Genomic DNA, 20463 nt, shown 5'->3' with positions numbered 1-20463 from the left:
TACAGAGCTTCGCGATTTCAAGTCACACATGCTGACTATGGTCAATAATATCAGTGAATCAGTCTTGCATGTTAGAAGGCAGCATACAACATAATATCTGAACATTCTTCGGAAGATCGAAAGCCTTCAAGCCTCCATAGAAGCTCATAACAAACAGATTAACGATACCTTTGGTACCCAACTCACGCTTATTCTGGATCTCTTATCAGAGAATTGTGATGTCAAAAAATGGGAAAAAGGTATCTCATCAAAAGGCCAAAGGCAAAGAAAATAAGTGAATACTATCAGATCAGAAGAAAAGCAGAATAGATCAGATCAATGCATCAATTCTCTTGGAAAATTAATTTTTGACATTTATTTTGTCTAAAAATTATCATTCGATCTATGAAAGAACTCATTTGGAAAGCATTTTGATCTATCGTCTTTATCTTAATTTGATCCAGATATTGACTTGGTTTTGACATCACCAAAAAGAGGGAAATTGTTGGAGATCAAACTCTAAAGTTTTGGTGATAATAAGTCAAAACAAAACCAAGTAATAAAGCAAATTAAAGACAGATCAAATTAAACTTATTCGGACCAAAGTTCTACAACGCTGCCAGATCAAATGTCCGATGAATATTTTAATCCGGATGAAACAAGTATTTGATCCATATTTTCTTACGACAATTTATCTCAACGGATCAAATTCACCAGACCTCCACTAGAACAGTCCAGATCGTTCAAGACAGATCAATTAGCCATCAACCAGATCAAAGTCTCACTCTAAAGTATCCGTTGCTGAGGTTGTTGAGCTAAAAAGACAAAAACATTTAATGGGATTTTGAACGTTGAATGGCTTCCCTCAAAGTCAAGATTTGTGAGCTAATTTATGAGATATGTTGGCGGCTCAATCTCAGAAATTATTGGCGGCTCATTGGCTACTTTTGAAGACTATAAATACTCAAGGGATTCAAAGATTCAAGCAAAGACGAAGAGTGAATAACACAAGCTACTGAAATTTAAGATTATCAAGTTCATCTGAAAAGCCAAAAAACCTTCACTCAATAGCCTAACTCAGAAACCCATATTATCAGATCAAAGTTTCGAGATCCTAAGTTAGAGAGTATTTCAACGATCGAATCGAACACAAAGAAACACATACAGAATCAATCCAAATGAAAGTCATTCATAGCCTTCAGATCAATATACCGAAGCACATTTTGTGACTTCACTTTGTAACTCAAAGAAGAGTATTTGTTCTGCTTCGAGAGAGAGTATTGCTAGGAGTTCCTTTCAAAGGATTGATTGGATTGGATTTGTACAAAGCGTTGTATAAATCAAAGTCTTCTAGTGAAATCCTTCTGAAAACAGAAGAAGGGGTGACGTAGGAGAATTCATCTCCGAACATCCATAAAAAACTCTCTCCCTTTTACATATCGCATTTACATTACCTTATTTGCCTTAGTTTTTTATTCAAATATGCGAGGAAGATTTCTTCCGCCTGATAACTTCAGATCTTTCGAGCAGATCAAAGTTTTAAACAACAAAACTTCTGTCTGATTTGCTCTACACATATTTTCGATCCTAACATATATAGATATAGTTTAGTAAATATCAAAATATAGACGATATTAAAATACATACATACTTACATATATATATATATATAAATATAAAGAAAAGTATACTAAAAAAAGAAAAAAAGTGAAATTTTCTCGCTAAAGTTTCATTCAAAAATAGTAAATACATAAAAAAAAATACAAATAAAGATAATATTGATTTTAAACTCATAGATAAATATAGATTCAAAAAAAAGATTATATCATGGGTAAGTGATAAACACTTTTATCTAAATATTTTAAAACACATGTAAAAATACGATAGAATTTATAAAAAAAATTAAAATAATTTTTTTATAATGAAAAAAAATTAGTGTTTATTTAAAAATATATAAAAATACGAGTTGAATTTAAACAAAAATTAAAATAATATTCTCATGATAAAAAAATTTAGTTTTTGGTTAGTAGTGTAATTGTTTTGCATATTATGTATAATAGACTTATTAAATCTAAATTTTTAAAAAATAGATAAAAATACGGTTAAAATTTTTAAAAATATTTAAATACTATTTTTCGCGATCAAAAAAATTTAATTTTTATTTTTAATAGGGTGGTTGTTTTGCCTATATGCATATATACATATACGCAAAACATATTCAAAAAATAATTTCAAAAAAAAACATATTAAAAAAAAGATGATATTATTAATGATAAACCATTTAAATAAAAAAAATTTATATTTATAATATATATAACAATACAATTGTTTTTAAACAAAATTTAAAATAGTCTTTTCATGATCAAACGAAATTTTGAATTTTATTTTTAATAAATTGGTTGTTTTGACTATATGCATATATACATATACGCAGCAAATAATCAAAAAAAATTAAGATGATATTATGTGTATTAAACTATTTAATATATAAAATTTTAAAATGTATCGATATATAAAAGAATAAAAGTCTACTAAAAATAGAGACTAACATTTTTTCGCTCAAAATTTCTTTCTAAATATGAAATTTTTCCGTCTAAAGTTTCATTCCAAAAATAGTAATTGTATAAAAAAAGTACAAATAAAGATAATATTGATTTTAAATTCATAGATTTTTTTTTTGAAACTCAAATAAAGGAATTATTATTAATAATGTGCAGGATTGTTACATAAATGATCCAAATAAGAAATAATGAAATTCGAAGGCTCGCTCCAAATTGTGGGACTAGCATGAGAGCGAGAGGTTTTTGCTAAAGCATGAGCGCACTCGTTCGCTTGTCGCCGAACAAAATCAATTGAGAAATCGTGTTCTCTTTTGATCACTTTTTTGCATTTGTACACGATAGTACTAAACTCTGAGACACCAATATTGTTTGAATTTATCGCATCCACTACCACTTTTGCATCTAGTTCAAAATAGACCTTCTTCATTCCTAAGCTACGCACCCACGAAAGTGGTTCAAGGATTCCTATGGCTTCACCTTCCTTTACGCTCACCACACCATTTACAACACAACTTCGACAACGCATAAATTTACCATTTTCATCCCTCAATACACAGCCCACCCCAATCTTCTTTTCTCAAAGAAAAACGCAGCATCCACATTGCACTTTATAAAAGAGTGTGCTGATTTATGTCATAGATGACATATGTTGTCCAGATTTTCATAAGTATTCGATTTTAAATTCATAGATAAAGATAGATTCAATATATATATATATATATATATATATATATATATATATATTATGAGTGAGTGATAGACTTTTATCTAAATATTTTAAATTATATTTAAAAATACGATTAACTATACAAAAAATTTAAAATAATTTTTTATAATGAAAAAAAATTAATTTTTATTTAAAATATATATGTATAAATACAGATTGAATTTAAACAAAAATAAAAATAAAGTTTCACATGATAAAAAAAATTAATTTTTTGGTTAATAGAGTGATTGTTTTGCATATATACATATGCATGTCACATATTTAAAAAATAATATTATGAATAACAGAATTATTGAATCTAAAAATTTTAAAATATAGATAAAAATATGATTAAATTTTAAAAAAATTAAATTACTATTTTTCGTGATCAAATAAAATTTAATTTTTGTTTTTAGTAGATTTATTGTTTTTAATTTATGCATATATACATATACGCAACAAATATTCAAAAAACATTAAGATGATATTATTTCTAATAAACTATTTAATATATAAAATTTTATAATATATCGATATATAAAAGCATAAATTCTAATAAAAATATAAACTAACATTTAAATTTAAAAATAAAAATAAAAATAAATGTTGGGATCGGTTCAGAGGGTAGAGGGGGGGGGGGGGTGAATACACTCTGAAACTTTTCTTCTTCCTTTTCAAAATGATCAAGTGAGGTTTAGTTCACTTAATCTGTTTTCTCAACATCTAAAACGGTTTGAACAACTTAAATAGTGCGGAAATAGTTCAGAGGTTTTAGTGATGCAAAGTTTATAACACAATGTATGAGCAATATGTAAGATAAATAGCATTAAAGACTGAGGCACGATTTATGAAAGTTCGAAGGCTTAATCCTTCTACGTCTCCCCTTCTTCCACTTAGGAAGGAATTCACTAGAAGACTTTGGTTATTACAACGTCTTGCAATACACCCACTTCAGACTTAGGACTTATCCAATGCCTAATCCGAAACTCCTAGATTTACACAGATAAGATTCTCAGTTCTTATCAGACTGGTGGAAGCTTTCAGAGTAGCTTCAAGTCTCTTCAATAATGAGTACAGTCCGGTTGAGCTTCTCAAACTGCAGAGCGGTCGAGAGGCTTGGAAACCCTAGGATGATCCTTGAAGATCAGATATGTAAACTGTAGGCGAGGGTTTATTTGAGCAGCAAGTGAATGATCTTGTAAGTGTGCTCAAGTATTGCTTCAGTATATCAGATGAGGACTTCTGATAGTATTCAAGTGATTGAGTTGATTGAGATTTTTCGAGTTGCTTGTCTTCTCTCTACTTCTTGAGCAATCTTCCCTTTATATAGGTCAATCATCAACGTCTTTATTTTGAATGTTCTGATGCTGCATTGAATGCACATTTAATGTTTCATAAATGCGTTGATGATTCTGTATGAAGATCGTACACTTCTTTAGATGCAGACAACTTCCAGAGTCCAAAACTGGTATAAACGGTCGAATGCTTTATCTGTAGCCATTCTGCGTTTTTGCCATTTTAGTGCAACCTGTTGTCTCGATGCAAGAGTCAACAGATCTTCTGATACGCCGGTTCTGCTTTTAATAAAAGATCTTGCAAAGAACGTCTTGTCTCAAGTATTTGTCTTGAGATATCTTGATAAACAGTTGACTTTCTTCCGGTAGAGAGATTTATCCTCTGCTGGTTTGAATAACCAGTCGATAGGTTTGTGACTGCAACCGGTCGAGAGACAAAGGCGGTTGACAAGCTTCCGGTAGATAACTTGAAGGGTTTAGATGGTTGCGGTAGGAGTTGTAGTAGATTCCTGAAATACAAAGGATTGACAGTACATTCCTATACAATGAGTTGTTGTTTGTTATCACCAAAATGTCGGATTCAACAATTTCCCCCTTTTTGGTGATGACAAAACTTAAGTGCTCCAAGAACAATATGAAAGCATAAAAATGAACTTCATTGAGAGAATGAATTTCATTAATTACAATAAGCATTCTTATTACACCTACTGAAGAAAAACGAAATGAGATGCAGCTGCTATAAGTAAAGAAGAGACAAGTTGTTCATCTTTTGAACCAACTGGCTCCTCCTGACCTATCGCCTTCTTTTCTTCTTCTGTCGGCTTCTTCCTCACGTCTTCTTGCTTCTGCTGCTCTTCGTTGCTCTTCTTCCCCCTTTTTGGCATCACCTTGGTTGAGTCGAAGGATGATCTCAGTGAGTTGAGTGCCAAGGCAGGCTTGCATAGTATCAATTTTTGCATCTAGTTGAGCAAGTAGAGTAGCTTGCATAGTGTCCATCCGATCATTCAACTGCCTATGAAGGCGGTTTTTGGATCTGATAACTTGTTCGGAGACGGTAGAGAGCGTTTTGATTTGAGTGCGATGATGGGCAGTGATCTCTGTGGACAGGTGAGCAAGGTCTCGAGACACGGTCTCAAAATGCCGAATCATCGTCTGGCGTGAATTGTCAACCGATAAGGATGAGTTTGTGATGTCTTGTGAAAAGGATCGAACTGTTTGCATGAGCTCATGAAGCCTATTTATCAAAGTGTGATCCAGAGTTGCGGCCATGGCTTCAATTAATGAGTCATCAGTCTGAAGCATTTGACTCTGTGGGTCATTCCTTGGTGAAACCGGGCCAGACTCAAGATGATGTGGTGCTGGTGATCTGGCTGGAGAGCTAGCTGATGGACCTTCCGATAGTGGTACAGTTGGAGATGTAAGAGTCTCGACTGCAGCCAAGATGGTAGGTGGAGTAGCAGGATCAGCACTCGGTTCATCCATTATGAGATCTTCCACAAACTTTTCAGTAGATGGAGAAGGTTGAAGTGCTGGGTCAGCATCAGTCACTGGCTGTTCTGGAGGTGCAAGTGATACAATAGTGCTTGGTATTTCTGTTGGGGGCACTACTGCTTCACTGCTGCAAGGAGCCTCTGTCACAGAGGTGACAGGAATCTCTTTTTCAATCACTTCGAAAGACTCTTGTGGACGACTGGGAGAGGTGTGAGCGATCGTCGCTGGAAATGAGTGAGTAGTCACAGCTGCTTCCGGTTGAATTACTGCTTGGACGGCGGTTGAGGCGGGGTCGACCGATGAAGATGCTCCCACAATCGATCCTAGAGCGGATGACTGATATAGGTCAGCAGTGATGAGACCGGTCAGAATCCCATCTGAAAGAGTAATAGCAGAGACGTCTTCTTCACCCTGATCTTGGGTAAGAAAAGTCTTCATCATCACCTGGGCTTCCAGTCCATAAGACTGTAGACAAGCTGCTGAGGCTGTCGTCTTTACGTTGTTAAGAGCTTGGAAGTGCTGAAGTAGTTGAGTGATTTGACGTAGACTATTCTGTAGTCCAGTCAAAATCACAAAGTCATCGGCGGTGATAGGACTCTTGGATTTGAATTTCTTGACACGCTCATTAATCAACAGAGATAACAGGCTTCCTCGAAGCTTCAAGTCGATGAGTTGTCTTCTTCCCAGAGCCTCCACGATGTCTTTAGTGTCAGCAAAAAGAAGCATCTTTTGCTCAATAACATTCAGAGCTTTCCACTTAGGAAATATTTGAGCAAGCGTCAGGTGAGTACGGGAATGATGCCATCTGTCAAAGCGTTGTAGGTGACGCTTGACAGTGCGGAGAACGTGAGAGATGATCAAGTTGAGCTCTACAGTGGCTGCTGGTTGAGCCTTAGGTGAGTAGATCATCACACCTTTCCCTTTGTCCTTGGGATCAGCGAGAGTGACCTTTGGAGTTGATGAGGCACCTTCCCTGATTATCACACCCTTGGTAGGACGTGGAGCAGTAGTAGCAGCAGTGGTAGTAGTCTCAACCGTTGGCAGAATTGGTGTTGGAACGGTAGGAGCAAGTCCAGAAAGAGACTTTAACTTCTTGTGCTGCCTCTTCTTCTCGCCTGCAGGCGTGGATGACACAGCTGCTTTGGAGACAGAAGGAGATGACTTGCTGAAGGCTTGAATCAGTGGAACGTTCTCACGTGATTCGTCTTCAGAGTTAGACTCTATGATAAGTTGACGCTTGGCAGATTTCTTGGTATGGGCTGGTTTGGCCACTACCGGAACTGTTGAAAGCGGTTGAGTGACAGCAATAACACTTGTGGTTGAAGGCAGAGTGTCGACCGCAACCTCTTTCTTGTTCAGAAACTTGAAGATTGTAGACTTGTTGAGCCATTTGGTGGGATGCAGAGGCTCAGTCTTGGAGAAGTCTACTCCAAGAACGCTCAAGATGTGGCAAATTTGCAGAGCAAATCCCTCGGATTGCCCTTTTCCCTTGATCATTTCACATAAAGTGGTGAACAATATGTCTGACCAGTTGATGTTGATTTTGGAGGCGATACAAGCCATGTATTGGAATTTCTCCATCGTCACCTTGTCGTATGATCCAGCCTTGGCAAGAAGATTCTTGGCCACGATGTTGGTCAATAGCCTGAATGGAGCTTTAAGAGATGTCTTCTGAGCCGGCAGTTTGATCGGAGCATCAGTGGTTGAGAATTCCTTCAACCAGTATGAGCAGTTACCATCGGGAAGATCCGCGCATTTTGTCAAACCCCTGGAGGGCAGATCAAATGTGCTGGCGAAGAGCTTTTGATTGAAGGAATAGGACTCTGTCCGGATCAAGCATTTGACAGTCCCATGCTCGATTTGAGCGGTTGCAAAGAACTCCTTCAAGACAGGCAGATCGCAGATGGCGCTGCTTCCCAAAAATTTCTTCAGTCCAGAGGCTTCAAGCATGGTGAAGACCTCAGTGATTCCTGCATTGTTTGCCTCAATAACGGAATCAAAGTTGATTGCAAGACAAGTCTTCTGGATCGACATGATAGCTGTAGATAAGAACTCGAGCAGAGAGTAAGCAAAAGCTTGATATTAATACGATAGAATTTTAATGCAATATGAAAGCTTTAGCATCGGTGAAAGGTTGATATACGAGTGTAAAGAAGTATATATAGGAACCTATGGGCCATAGGATGACGTCATGAAAAGTATTTTTGAAATTCAAAAAGTTTTGAAGAGTATAATCACCGCGCCCAATTAATGTCAGTTGGTTCAAAGCACAAAGCTGCTAGTACGGAGCCTGTCAGAGACTAGCTAAAGGCGGATGATATGCCAATATTTATGGCAATGTAACGGCTAAGCTATTAACGTCATACTAGCAATCATTCCCCCTAAAAACATGCATACTAACTTAGATCTACTAAGCCAAGAGTGTTTCGAAAATATGAAAACTTAGCGTTCGGTAAAGGCTTGGTGAATATGTCTGCTGCTTGCTGATCGGTAGAGATGTATTTCCTGATTTCCTTCTTTAAGACATGATCTCGGATAAAGTGATGCCTGACATCAATGTGCTTTGTCCTAGAGTGCATCACTGGATTGTGAGTGATGGCTATGGCACTTGTATTGTCACAGTAGATTGGAGCTTCACTCGACCGGATTCCATAATCATTAAGCTGCTGTTGAATCCAGAGTATTTGAGCACAACAGCTGCCAGCAGCGAGGTATTCTGCTTCGGCGGTCGAGGTAGCAATTGATGTCTGCTTCTTACTTGACCACGAAATTAGTCTATCTCCAAGGAATTGACATGTGCCACTTGTACTTTTGCGATCAATTCTACAACCTGCATAATCTGCATCTGAATAGCCAATAAGATTAAGATTTGAATATTTGGGATACCAAAGACCCACATTAGTAGTTCCTTTAATATATTTTATTATTCGTTTGGCGGCAATGAAATGAGATTGCTTAGGTGCTGCTTGAAATCTAGCACATAAACAAACTGAATACATGATATCCGGTCGACTGGCAGTCAAATAAAATAATGAGCCAATAAGGCCTCGATACATCGTTACCTCGACCGGGATTCCCCCTTCATCTTTATCAAGCTTGATTGATGTACTCATGGGGGTAGATACAGTTGAGCACTGTTCCATTCCAAACTTCTTTACCAATTCCTTGGCATATTTGGATTGATTGATAAATATTCCAGTTTCAAGTTGCTTTACTTGCAATCCAAGAAAGAAATTTAGCTCTCCCATCATGATCATTTCAAATTTCTCCTGCATCATCTTAGAGAACTTTGAGCACAACTTGGGGTTAGTTGACCCAAATATAATGTCATCAACATAAATTTGTACTAGTAACACATGATCACCTTTTACAAATTTAAACAAGGTCTTATCGACCGTTCCAATTTGGAAATCATGTTCCAGTAAAAATTTTAGTAATGTATCGTACCATGCACGCGGTGCTTGTTTTAATCCATAGAGGGCTTTGTCAAGTTTATAGATATATTGAGGATGAGTAGGATTGACAAAACCTGGTGGTTGTTCAACGTACACCTCTTCTTGAAGTAGACCATTGAGGAATGCAGACTTGACATCCATTTGATAAACTTTAAAGTCCTTGAAAGCTGCATAGGCAAGAAAGATGCGGATTGCTTCTAGTCTTGCAACTGGCGCGAAGGATTCCTCAAAGTCTATGCCTTCTTCTTGTCTGAATCCTTGGGCAACAAGTCGAGCTTTGTTACGCACAACAGTGCCATGTTCATCGAGCTCGTTACGAAACACCTATCTAGTTCCAATCACATTTTGATTTTCCAGTCGAGGAACTAGATGTCAGACATTGTTGCGGGTGAATTGATTCAACTCTTCTTGCATAGCTTCAATCCAGCTGGCATCTGATAGAGCTTCATCTATCTTCTTGGGCTCTACCTGAGATATGAAAGCTGCATGCAAGAATTCATTAATCATTTGACCACGTGTTTTTCGAGGAGCAGAAGGGTCACCTATGACCAACCCAGGTGGATGATCTTTGTTCCACCTAAAATAATTCCCTAAAGGGTTGTCATCAATTGGTTGACGAACGTCCTCGTTTACTGGCTCATCATTGGCAAGAGGATCGTTATCAACCGGTGGATCCTCTTCTGGCCTTGTTTGATCACACACGGTAGAGGGAACTGGATCATCCTTCTTTGGAGGATATGGATCACTGTCACTCTCTTCCTGTAGATTTGTGTTTTCCAGTCTATGACTCAGATCATTTATGCTCCCTTGAATTTGTTCTGTACAAAGAGTAGACTCATCAAAAACAACATGAATGGTTTCCTCTACCGTTAGTGATCTTTGATTGAACACTCGATAAGCTCTGCTAACGGCTGAGTAACCAATAAAAGTTCCTTCGTCTGCTTTGGCATCGAAGGCTGTCAAATGATTTTTGCCATTGTTGTGGATAAAGCATTTGCACCCAAAAATTTTGAAGTATGAAATATCAGGTTTTGTGCCATTCCAGATCTCATATGGAGTTTTGTTAAATCGTTTATTAATCATAGATCTGTTTTGAGTATAGCAAGCTGTGTTAACTGCTTCTGCCCAAAGCCTTTGAGAAACATTTGAATCAGCAATCATAGTTCTGGCTGCTTCTTTTAAAGTACGGTTCCTTCTTTCAGCCACCCCATTTTGCTGTGGGGATCTAGCAGCTGACAACTCATGCTTGATTCCCTGATCATCTAGATAAGTCATAAGAGCGGTGTTTAAAAACTCAGTCCCTCTATCACTCCTGATTCTATCTATCACAGTGGATTGTTCATTTTGCAAACGTTTAAAAAGCTTAATCAGGTGAGGTGCAGTTTGATCTTTTGAAGAGAAAAAGATGACCCAAGTAAATCGAGAAAAGTCATCTATAACAACAAGAGCATATCTCATTCCCCCAATGCTTCTTACTGGTATAGGACCAAATAGGTCCATGTGAAGTAAATCTAAGCATTTGGAGGAAGACATACACCCTTTATTTTTAAAGGTTGCTCTCACCTGCTTTCCTAGTTGACAAGCAGGACAAACTTTGTCTTTTATAAAATCTCCTTCAGGCAGACCAGAAACCAAATCATGCTTCCTCAAGTTAGAGATGGACTTAAAATTTAGATTATTTAACCGCTTATGCCACAACCAATGTTTATCATGATGAGCAGTAAGACAAGTAGGTGAAGAAGTATGTGAGCAAGACCAGTTTACCTTGTAGGTGTTTAGGTCTCTTACACCGGTCATAAGAGTCTCACCTTTGTCATTTTTGATAATGCAAGTGTGTTTGTGAAACTCGACCGAATGATCATTGTCACATAGTTGACTAATACTTATCAAATTATAGCACAGTTTGTTAACAAGCAACACATCTTTAATAATGATGTTACCATGGATAATCTTACCCTTACCCACGGTTTTACCTTTGGAGTTGTCTCCAAAGCTGATCTTTGGTCCTTTGCACAGCACGACCTCTGTTAGAAGTTCTGGATTCCCTGTCATGTGCCGTGAGCAACCACTATCTAAGTACCAGGCAGTATCCTTGATAGAAGTGGTCTTCTCGCCCGTTTGGACTTTTAGTACCTGCAAAAAGTGAGGAACTTTTGGTACCCATATCTAGTAGGGTCCAGGTCGGATTAGCCCTTTCGGGACCCACACCTGGAACACCCTTACAGGTTTGCCCGTGTGTGTGTCCAGAAATCTGTGCGGTCGATAAGCAGTAAATGTGTGTGCTTGTGAGGTTGCTATGTGCTGCTTGCCTTTTTTATCTTTATCAGTTAGCCTGTACCTCTTTTGAACTGGCCTGCAATTAAAGTACTGGTAAGGCTTCTCCTTTGACCATCTTCTCTTAGAGTAGTTAGACTCATTCCATGGCCTTTTGAAATTAGATTGGTTTCCCTTTCTTCTTTCATTAGGTTTTGGTTTAATCCAAGTTCCTCTTTGATTAGAGATCTGGGGATCCACATATCCCAGCCCTCTATGCTTAGAGCTTCGTTCGTTAGATACTTTCTGATTTTTGTCAAAGCTGCACTCATCATGTTCATATATCGTGCTGGACCTGACAAATCTTATTTTGTTAAGATTACCTTTGTCCAGGCTTGACTGAATACAAGATTCCATAGACTGTTCATTTGTTCCAAACCCTAGACCGGTTTTGTCATGTGCCGGTCTTTGGATTTCTTGAATCTTGTCAATGGTTACAGAAGATTTATTCCAAGCCTTAATTATTTCAAGTAGTTTTTTGTTCTCAGTCAAGGTTGCTTGGAACACTCTTTTCAAGGTGTCATTCTCAGTAGCCAGCAGACTTAGCTTGACCTTAAGACCATCAAGCTCTTTTCGCTGCATGCAGCTTGATTCGCTTGACTTATCTTTTAGGTCAGCTCTTTCTGCCTTTACCTCCTCGAATTCCTTGGATAATGCTTTGTATTCATTAGCCATTTCGTGTAAAGCAGTAACTAGATCACTGTGAGTAAATTCAGGCAAACCAAAGTCAAATACCTCCTCAGCTTCTTCTTCGATGTCAGCCATGAGGCATTCCACCTTTTCATCTTCACTGTCATCTGAAGAGCTTCCGGTATCGGGGTTGTCAGAGTCAGATTCAGCCCACTTGCTTTTGCTTTCGTCTGCTACTAGAACCCTTTGGTCTCTACCTTTTCTAAACGTCCTCTTGTCCTCCTTGCCCCTTCTTCTTTCGAAGACTTGCTTCTGATCATTGCTCTTAGGCTTGGTGCAATCTGCAATGAAATGGCCTGGCTTGCCACAGTTAAAACAAGTAGGACCATCGTCTGTATGGTCCGATTTATGATAATTTTTAAATTTAGAATTGTTTTTACGCATAAATCTACCAAATTTCTTGACAAAGAGTGTCATGACTTCGTTGCTGATTTGCTCAGCTGATCTCTTTGGAGCTTCTTCGACCGGTGGACGCATCACCGTTGAGGTTAAGGCCTTGGTTGGTTGAGAGTTAGATGGTTCATCCTCTGTCCTCATGTTGAGCTCGAACTCGTAGGATTTGAGATCTGCAAAGAGATCATGCAGTTCAACCTTGCTTAAGTCTTTTGACTCCCTCATGGCCACTGTCTTGATTTCCCATTCTTTGGGCAAAGCTCTCATAACCTTCACAGCAATTTCACGGTTAGTATAAGTTTTTCCTAAAGCAATAAGGTCACAAATGATACTACTAAACCGTTCATCAAATTCAGCCATGGTTTCCCCTGGCTTCATTTTGGCATTGTCATATTTTTGAATGGCCATGGTGAGCTTGTTTTCCTTGGTCTGGTCATTTCCTTCACACAGCTGAGTGAGCTTCTCCCAAATCTCCTTTGCTGTGGAGCATGACTTGATTTTGCTGAACATGTTCTTGTCCAGTGTTTTGTATAGGATGTCCCGGGCCACATTGTCAAGATTGGCCTTCTTTTTGTCCTCAGTAGTCCACTCAGCTCTTGGTTTCTCAATCATTTGTCCTGCACCATCGGTTAGAGCTGGGTTGACCTTCATGATTTTGATGGGACCGTCTGTTATGACATATAGCATGTCATCGTCCTGTGCTGCAAGATGTGCCTGCATGCGAATTTTCCAGTCATCATAATCTTCTTTAGAAAACATAGGAATTTTGTTGAAAGAAGTCATGATTTTAAAACTTTAAATCAGCAGTTGAGAAAGGAACCCGCTCTGATACCACTTGTTGGGATCGGTTCAGAGGGTAGAGGGGGGGTGAATACACTCTGAAACTTTTCTTCTTCCTTTTCAAAATGATCAAGTGAGGTTTAGTTCACTTAATCTGTTTTCTCAACATCTAAAACGGTTTGAACAACTTAAATAGTGCGGAAATAGTTCAGAGGTTTTAGTGATGCAAAGTTTATAACACAATGTATGAGCAATATGTAAGATAAATAGCAGTAAAGACTGAGGCACGATTTATGGAAGTTCGAAGGCTTAATCCTTCTACGTCTCCCCTTCTTCCACTTAGGAAGGAATTCACTAGAAGACTTTGGTTATTACAACGTCTTGCAATACACCCACTTCAGACTTAGGACTTATCCAATGCCTAATCCGAAACTCCTAGATTTACACAGATAAGATTCTCAGTTCTTATCAGACTGGTGGAAGCTTTCAGAGTAGCTTCAAGTCTCTTCAATAATGAGTACAGTCCGGTTGAGCTTCTCAAACTGCAGAGCGGTCGAGAGGCTTGGAAACCCTAGGATGATCCTTGAAGATCAGATATGTAAACTGTAGGCGAGGGTTTATTTGAGCAGCAAGTGAATGATCTTGTAAGTGTGCTCAAGTATTGCTTCAGTATATCAGATGAGGACTTCTGATAGTATTCAAGTGATTGAGTTGATTGAGATTTTTCGAGTTGTTTGTCTTCTCTCTACTTCTTGAGCAATCTTCCCTTTATATAGGTCAATCATCAACGTCTTTATTTTGAATGTTCTGATGCTGCATTGAATGCACATTTAATGCTTCATAAATGCGTTGATGATTCTGTATGAAGATCGTACACTTCTTTAGATGCAGACAACTTCCAGAGTCCAAAACTGGTATAAACGGTCGAATGCTTTATCTGTAGCCATTCTGCGTTTTTGCCATTTTAGTGCAACCTGTTGTCTCGATGCAAGAGTCAACAGATCTTCTGATACGCCGGTTCTGCTTTTAATAAAAGATCTTGCAAAGAACGTCTTGTCTCAAGTATTTGTCTTGAGATATCTTGATAAACAGTTGACTTTCTTCCGGTAGAGAGATTTATCCTCTGCTGGTTTGAATAACCAGTCGATAGGCTTGTGACTGCAACCGGTCGAGAGACAAAGGCGGTTGACAAGCTTCCGGTAGATAACTTGAAGGGTTTAGACGGTTGCGGTAGGAGTTGTAGTAGATTCCTGAAATACAAAGGATTGACAGCACATTCCTATACAATGAGTTGTTGTTTGTTATCACCAAAATGTCGGATTCAACAATAAAGATATGATTTAATTAAAAATTATATATATTACAGTGAATTGAAAAACAAATAAAAAATAAGATATTATGAGTGATAGCTAAAAATTTTAAAATATAGATAAAAATACGATTGAATTTAAACAAAATTTAAAATAATATTATTTTTATCAAACAAAATTTATTTTTTGCTTTCAATATTTTTTTTTTTTTACATAAATATGGGGTTGTTTTGATGCATATATAGATATACATAGCTGAGATTTTAAAAAAATAGATGATATTATGATTGATAGACTATTTAATATCAAAATTGACAATATAAATAAAAATACGATTGAATTTAAACAGAATTAAAAATAATATTTTTCATGATCAAATAAAATTAATTTTTAATTTTAACAGGATGATTGTTTTGTGTATTCTACACGTATACATATACGTCACAAATATTTTTTTTAAAAAAGAAGAAGAAGAAGAAGACATTGTTGAAGATTTAAAAAAATGATATTATAAGTGATTGTCTCTTTTATCTAATAATTTTAAAATAAATAAAAAAATACGATTGAATTTAAGACAATTTAATTGTTGCTTTTTAATAAATTGGCTGTTTTTTCGATATGCATATATACATATGTGCAGTAAAGATTGAAAAAAAAATGATATAATAAGTAATAACTATTTAATTAAATACAGATAAAAATATGATTGAATTTACAAAAAATTTAAAATAGTCTCTTTCGTGATCAAACAAAATTTCGTGTTTGGTTTTAATAGGTGATTGTGGCACACTTTATTTATTTTAACAAAAACATTATTCTTTGAGGACAAAGCCAATTATTGTCTCATGGAAGATTTATTTTGAAGAGTTCGGTGTTTTGTTATGGTCAATTGTATACAAAGTTACGAATCACGATGTTTGAAAATAATGAATTCCAGGATTCTTAAAATTTCAATATGTGGTAGCTAGTGATAACAATTAGAAAAAATTTAACTACAAATTTTGTATCATGAAGTTTTTCATCGTTTCTAAATTATTTCAAATTTTTCTCCGAATGTACGATATATAATCAAACTAGGTTGCATTTGGATTGGGTCATTGGAAATTTATAGATTTCAAATTTATTTGCATTGTTAAAATTATTTAAATAGTTGAAACTCAGATCAATCTCTTGCTTATTTTTACTCTGTACGTTGTTTGACTAAACTTATTAAAGATAGTTTATAAGTTTTAAAAGCTTATATAAGTTTTTTTTATGAGTTTTTAAGATGTTAGATCTGATTTTAAAAATAAACTCTTAAAGTGTTTGGATAAACTTATTTCAAACAACTTAAAGATGTTATTGTATTTGATATTGTAAGATCTTTTATTATCAAAATTACCAAAAATAGTTTTAGAATTTGTGCAAAAATATTTTTAAAATTTTACCATAAATTTTACACCTATAATTAAAAAAATATTTTTTTCTAAAAAATAAAATTATTTTATATTTAATGTTAAGTTAAAAATAGGTGGCTGCTATATTTGTAGGTTAATTTAAACAATGAGCGTGGGCATGGTGGACATTTCAAAATATACAAGGATGATATGAGGAAGTAAAATATTAAAATACGACATTTTCTAAAAAATTTGGGGTGAACCAACTTTTTTAAATACAACTTATAAGTTATCAAACCGTTTATTTTAACGATTTATAATTTTTTTTAAAAAAATTTTACCAAAAAAATTTAAAAAGATTATAAACTCTCAAAACACATTCTAACCACAACTAATTTTAAATGATTACTACCGAAATACATTGTGAGTAGCTCACTTATAGTGTAAATAAAGGAAGTTTATATTTACACTTCATTTATGTTTTCTATACCCCACTTCATATGTAAAATGTAGTGCAAATTTACTCATAATAGAGTGCAAATAACAGGAAATGGAGTTTAAATATAAAATCCTGTAAATAAATATAAATATGAATTTTATTTTTTGTGTAAGTTATCTATGGATTTCATATACTTTCATCTAAACCCAACCATAATTTATTTGTATTTTGATTATTTATTCAAACACTTATACTCACTAATTTTTTTACCATTAATTACATAAAAATAACACTCGTGCATCGCACCGGTGGAATACTAGTATAGATATATAGATTATAGTATATACATAAAAAAATTTGTTGCTTAATAAAAATAATTCATTTTGCATTCTCAAATTCTTTCTTTCACGTTATTCTTTTATTTTGATTCCCAAATAACTCAACAAAAATCCAATCAATGAAGCCAATCAAAAAGATTTAATTAATATGAAACGAAATTTAAAGAAGAAATTGTATGTTCAACATTTAATATCATACTCCAACTCGATCGATCATCATATATAATTATATATATCGTGTTTACTTTTCCTTGTACTGATACAATTTGTACTTCAACTCCAAGTCCAGCCTCCACCATTGATGAATCCCATGAGACTCCATCAAACCCATGGAAGAATTGGAGTTAATGGTCAAATACGCAGAAGGAATCAGATGCGCCGCATCAGAATCCTTGCCCCTAGCACCCGAAACAATGCTCCCTATCGAATGCTTCGTTGCAAGCCTCCCAATCTTACCCGCGCCCATCTTCTCCATCTTTTCCCTGTGCTCGAAATATCCGACGTACTCCGAACACACCACGTCGCCGGAGTTTATAAAAAGGTAAGGAACCCACGTAGAAAGGACCAGAAACGGGTCGTTCACGGGGTCCTTCGTCGGGATTTTGCCGCCATTTGCAGCAACAGCGAGCCCCGCAGTGATCACACTGTTGGCCACCCTCAGCCCCATTCTCACCTTCTCGTTCTTGATCTTCTCGATCGGCGGCGATGCGAAAGGAGGGTTGAAGAGGTAGCTTTCGAGATGTGTTCCCATTTTCTTGGCCATGTGTCTTCCCACGAGGAGTCCTATGGAGGACCCGATGGAATGCCCTGCTATCCAGACATTGGCCACGCCGAAGTGTGAGACGATCTCTTGGGTCATTTCCAATCCGATGCGGAAGCGAGTGCTGCTTTCTAGGTTGTTGATCATGCAGTTGAGATTCAGCTTGAGATCCTCGGACCTGCTGCTTGAGTTGTTGATGGGTCCGCGAAACGCGAGCACGAACCGAGGGGGGTTCAGGCCGGGGTTGGTGTAGTGTGGAGGTGGGAACTTGAACTCGTAAATGGCTCCGAAGATGGAGAGATCGTGGTCGTCGACGAGGGCACGGTGGAGCACGAAATGGAAGGATTCCCACCAGGGAGGAGCCAGGGCGGCTTGGCGATTTTGGTGGCGGTCTCGTTCGAGGATATAGACTCCCTGAACTAGGCTTGCCGCGACGGATCTTCTATGGTTTGAGTTGTTCCTGTTGGATATTATATTATGCCAAGTAGATTCATTAACTTGCAATTGGGAGATCGAACTTCAAGATTTTAGAAGATTGGTAATGTTTGCAAGGCTTTGGAAAAAGCGATTGCAAAATCTATTCTTTAAAAAAAAATCCATAATCGCTTTATTCGAGTCTTGCAAACATTACTTAAATATAATCGTACCAGTCGACTGAAGTTAAAAAAGTTGGTCCCGTGAGGCTAAAAGTTTCCTTCTCCGAAGCCATTGAGTACTTCACCGTACGTTTTGCTCTTATAGCTTTCTTGATGAAATCTGTGCTAGAAAATGGAAAACATGATCCAAACAATCCAATGAGACACGACATCTTAAAACATTTACATAAAAATTTCATATTCTTATTTTACTGGTTTGTTTTTAATTATTTTGCCTAGATTATATATTGATCTAATTAAATCATGCAAAACCGAAAATTTAAACATCAACACGGACAATTTCTGGCGTAGCTCTTCACAAGTCCAATCTATCAAGCCAAATTCATCAAGCAAAATGGTATTACACACACCAATTATGGACAAATACAAATAGAGATCGAGTCCCTCTTAACTCTTGATGTCTCAGTTATTAAATAGATAGATCTTTAGTTTGGCTAGCAACACTCTTCTTCTAATAGCAACACTCTTCTTCTAATCCATCTACTCGAAATTTTATCGTTGGCATGGTTTGGTTTATGCTACATCGAGAGTGTTATTTTCGGTACATTGTACACAAGATGTTGATATGAACTTCTGAATTGAAAACACAAAAGTATTATTAACGGACTCCAAGATGAACTTTTTGTATAAAAATACATAGAGAGTATATTTTCGATGTAGCATAGAATGAACCCGATGACGGATTATCCAGTCTTTGGTTTCTTCTCCCACAGATTGTATAAAAAGAACTCGATGCTTTTTGTGTATAATCAATTAAAATTACAATGAGACCAACTTACACAACCACAATCTAGGTCCATGAGTTTTCTCTCCACGTTTTCCCTGATCTATACTCACTTCACTATATCTTATTTAATCTGCACTCTTTTTCCTTTTTTTTTTTTTTGGTGGCCCTTCTGAACTTAGACATGAAGAAAGGATAAAACAAGAATAACTTTCCATGTGATCCAAAAACAAAACAACAAAACAAAAAACTTGTTCCAAGTTTTTAGTTAAGGCACTTAACCAAAAACTCATGTAAACGACCCTAAAATTCCGAAATCAAAGTTACCTCGAAGATGAGAACAAATCTTTTCCTCTCTACAAATTGCTGGATTTGAAGTTGTGATGTATGGCCAACTGATCTATATAATCTTCAATATGTGAATGCAAGTCAACTTTCATTCGAGTTGACATTGTAAATAGTACAGACAAGTACTGAACATAAATTTGCAAAGTCAACTTCCATTTTTTCCAAGTCAATTATGTAAAATATTCAAATTACATCGATTTCTATGGCAAAGTTGCAAGTTGCTGTAATAAGTCATCATAAATCAAAGATTAGAGATCGAGTATTTTTATTTTTATTATTATTAATTGGAATACGGGAATAAAGTAGTAGACTAAGACTTGGTCAAGCTCATCAAACGTGTAGAGGAAACTTACATTGGCTCCTACACTTTCATAGTTTGGGCAATTAAGATTAAGGGAAAATTGCAAATTTAGTCCGATATGTTTGTCACTTTGCGATTTTGGCCCTTTATGTTTTCACATTTCAGTTTTAGTCCTGCATGTTTTGATTTTTGGCAATTTTGGTCCTTTTTATTCGAAAATGCTTACGTGGCACTGTACACGTCAGCTCCACATCAGCACTGAATTGGTGCCACGTCAGCGCCACGTCGGAAAAAGGACTAAAATTGCCAAAAAAATAAAGATAGCGGACTAAAACTGAAATCTAAAAATATAAAAGACTGAAATCGCAAAGTGACAAACATACAGGACCAAAAAAGCAATTTTTCCTAAGATTAATAATATATAATTGGGTAAGAAGTTAATGATTTAGACTAGCTAGGATGCGGATCACGTTGAATTTGTCTTGATGTATTTGAAATAAATCAAATTATTTCTATAACAGTGATGAACAAAAGTCCGACCAAACCGA

At 36.2% G+C, this 20463-nt stretch overlaps 1 protein-coding gene across 1 annotated transcript; it reads right to left on the bottom strand.

Annotated features, from left to right (window-relative positions):
• Positions 1 to 17235: 17235 nt before the first annotated feature.
• LOC140872575 (GDSL esterase/lipase At4g10955-like) lies at positions 17236 to 19643 on the bottom strand. Its single transcript, XM_073275458.1, has 3 exons — positions 19594 to 19643; positions 18534 to 18642; positions 17236 to 18346 (listed from the first exon to the last, which is right to left on the bottom strand). Exons 2-3 carry the CDS (start codon positions 18593 to 18595, stop codon positions 17368 to 17370), a joined length of 1041 nt encoding a protein of 346 aa, XP_073131559.1. The 5' UTR covers positions 18596 to 18642; positions 19594 to 19643; the 3' UTR covers positions 17236 to 17367.
• Positions 19644 to 20463: the final 820 nt, after the last annotated feature.

Source organism: Henckelia pumila, unplaced genomic scaffold (assembly GCF_033568475.1).
Source record: "Henckelia pumila isolate YLH828 unplaced genomic scaffold, ASM3356847v2 CTG_466, whole genome shotgun sequence".
NCBI classification, from domain to species: Eukaryota; Viridiplantae; Streptophyta; class Magnoliopsida; order Lamiales; family Gesneriaceae; genus Henckelia; species Henckelia pumila.
This window is presented reverse-complemented; position numbering and strand designations above follow the sequence as displayed.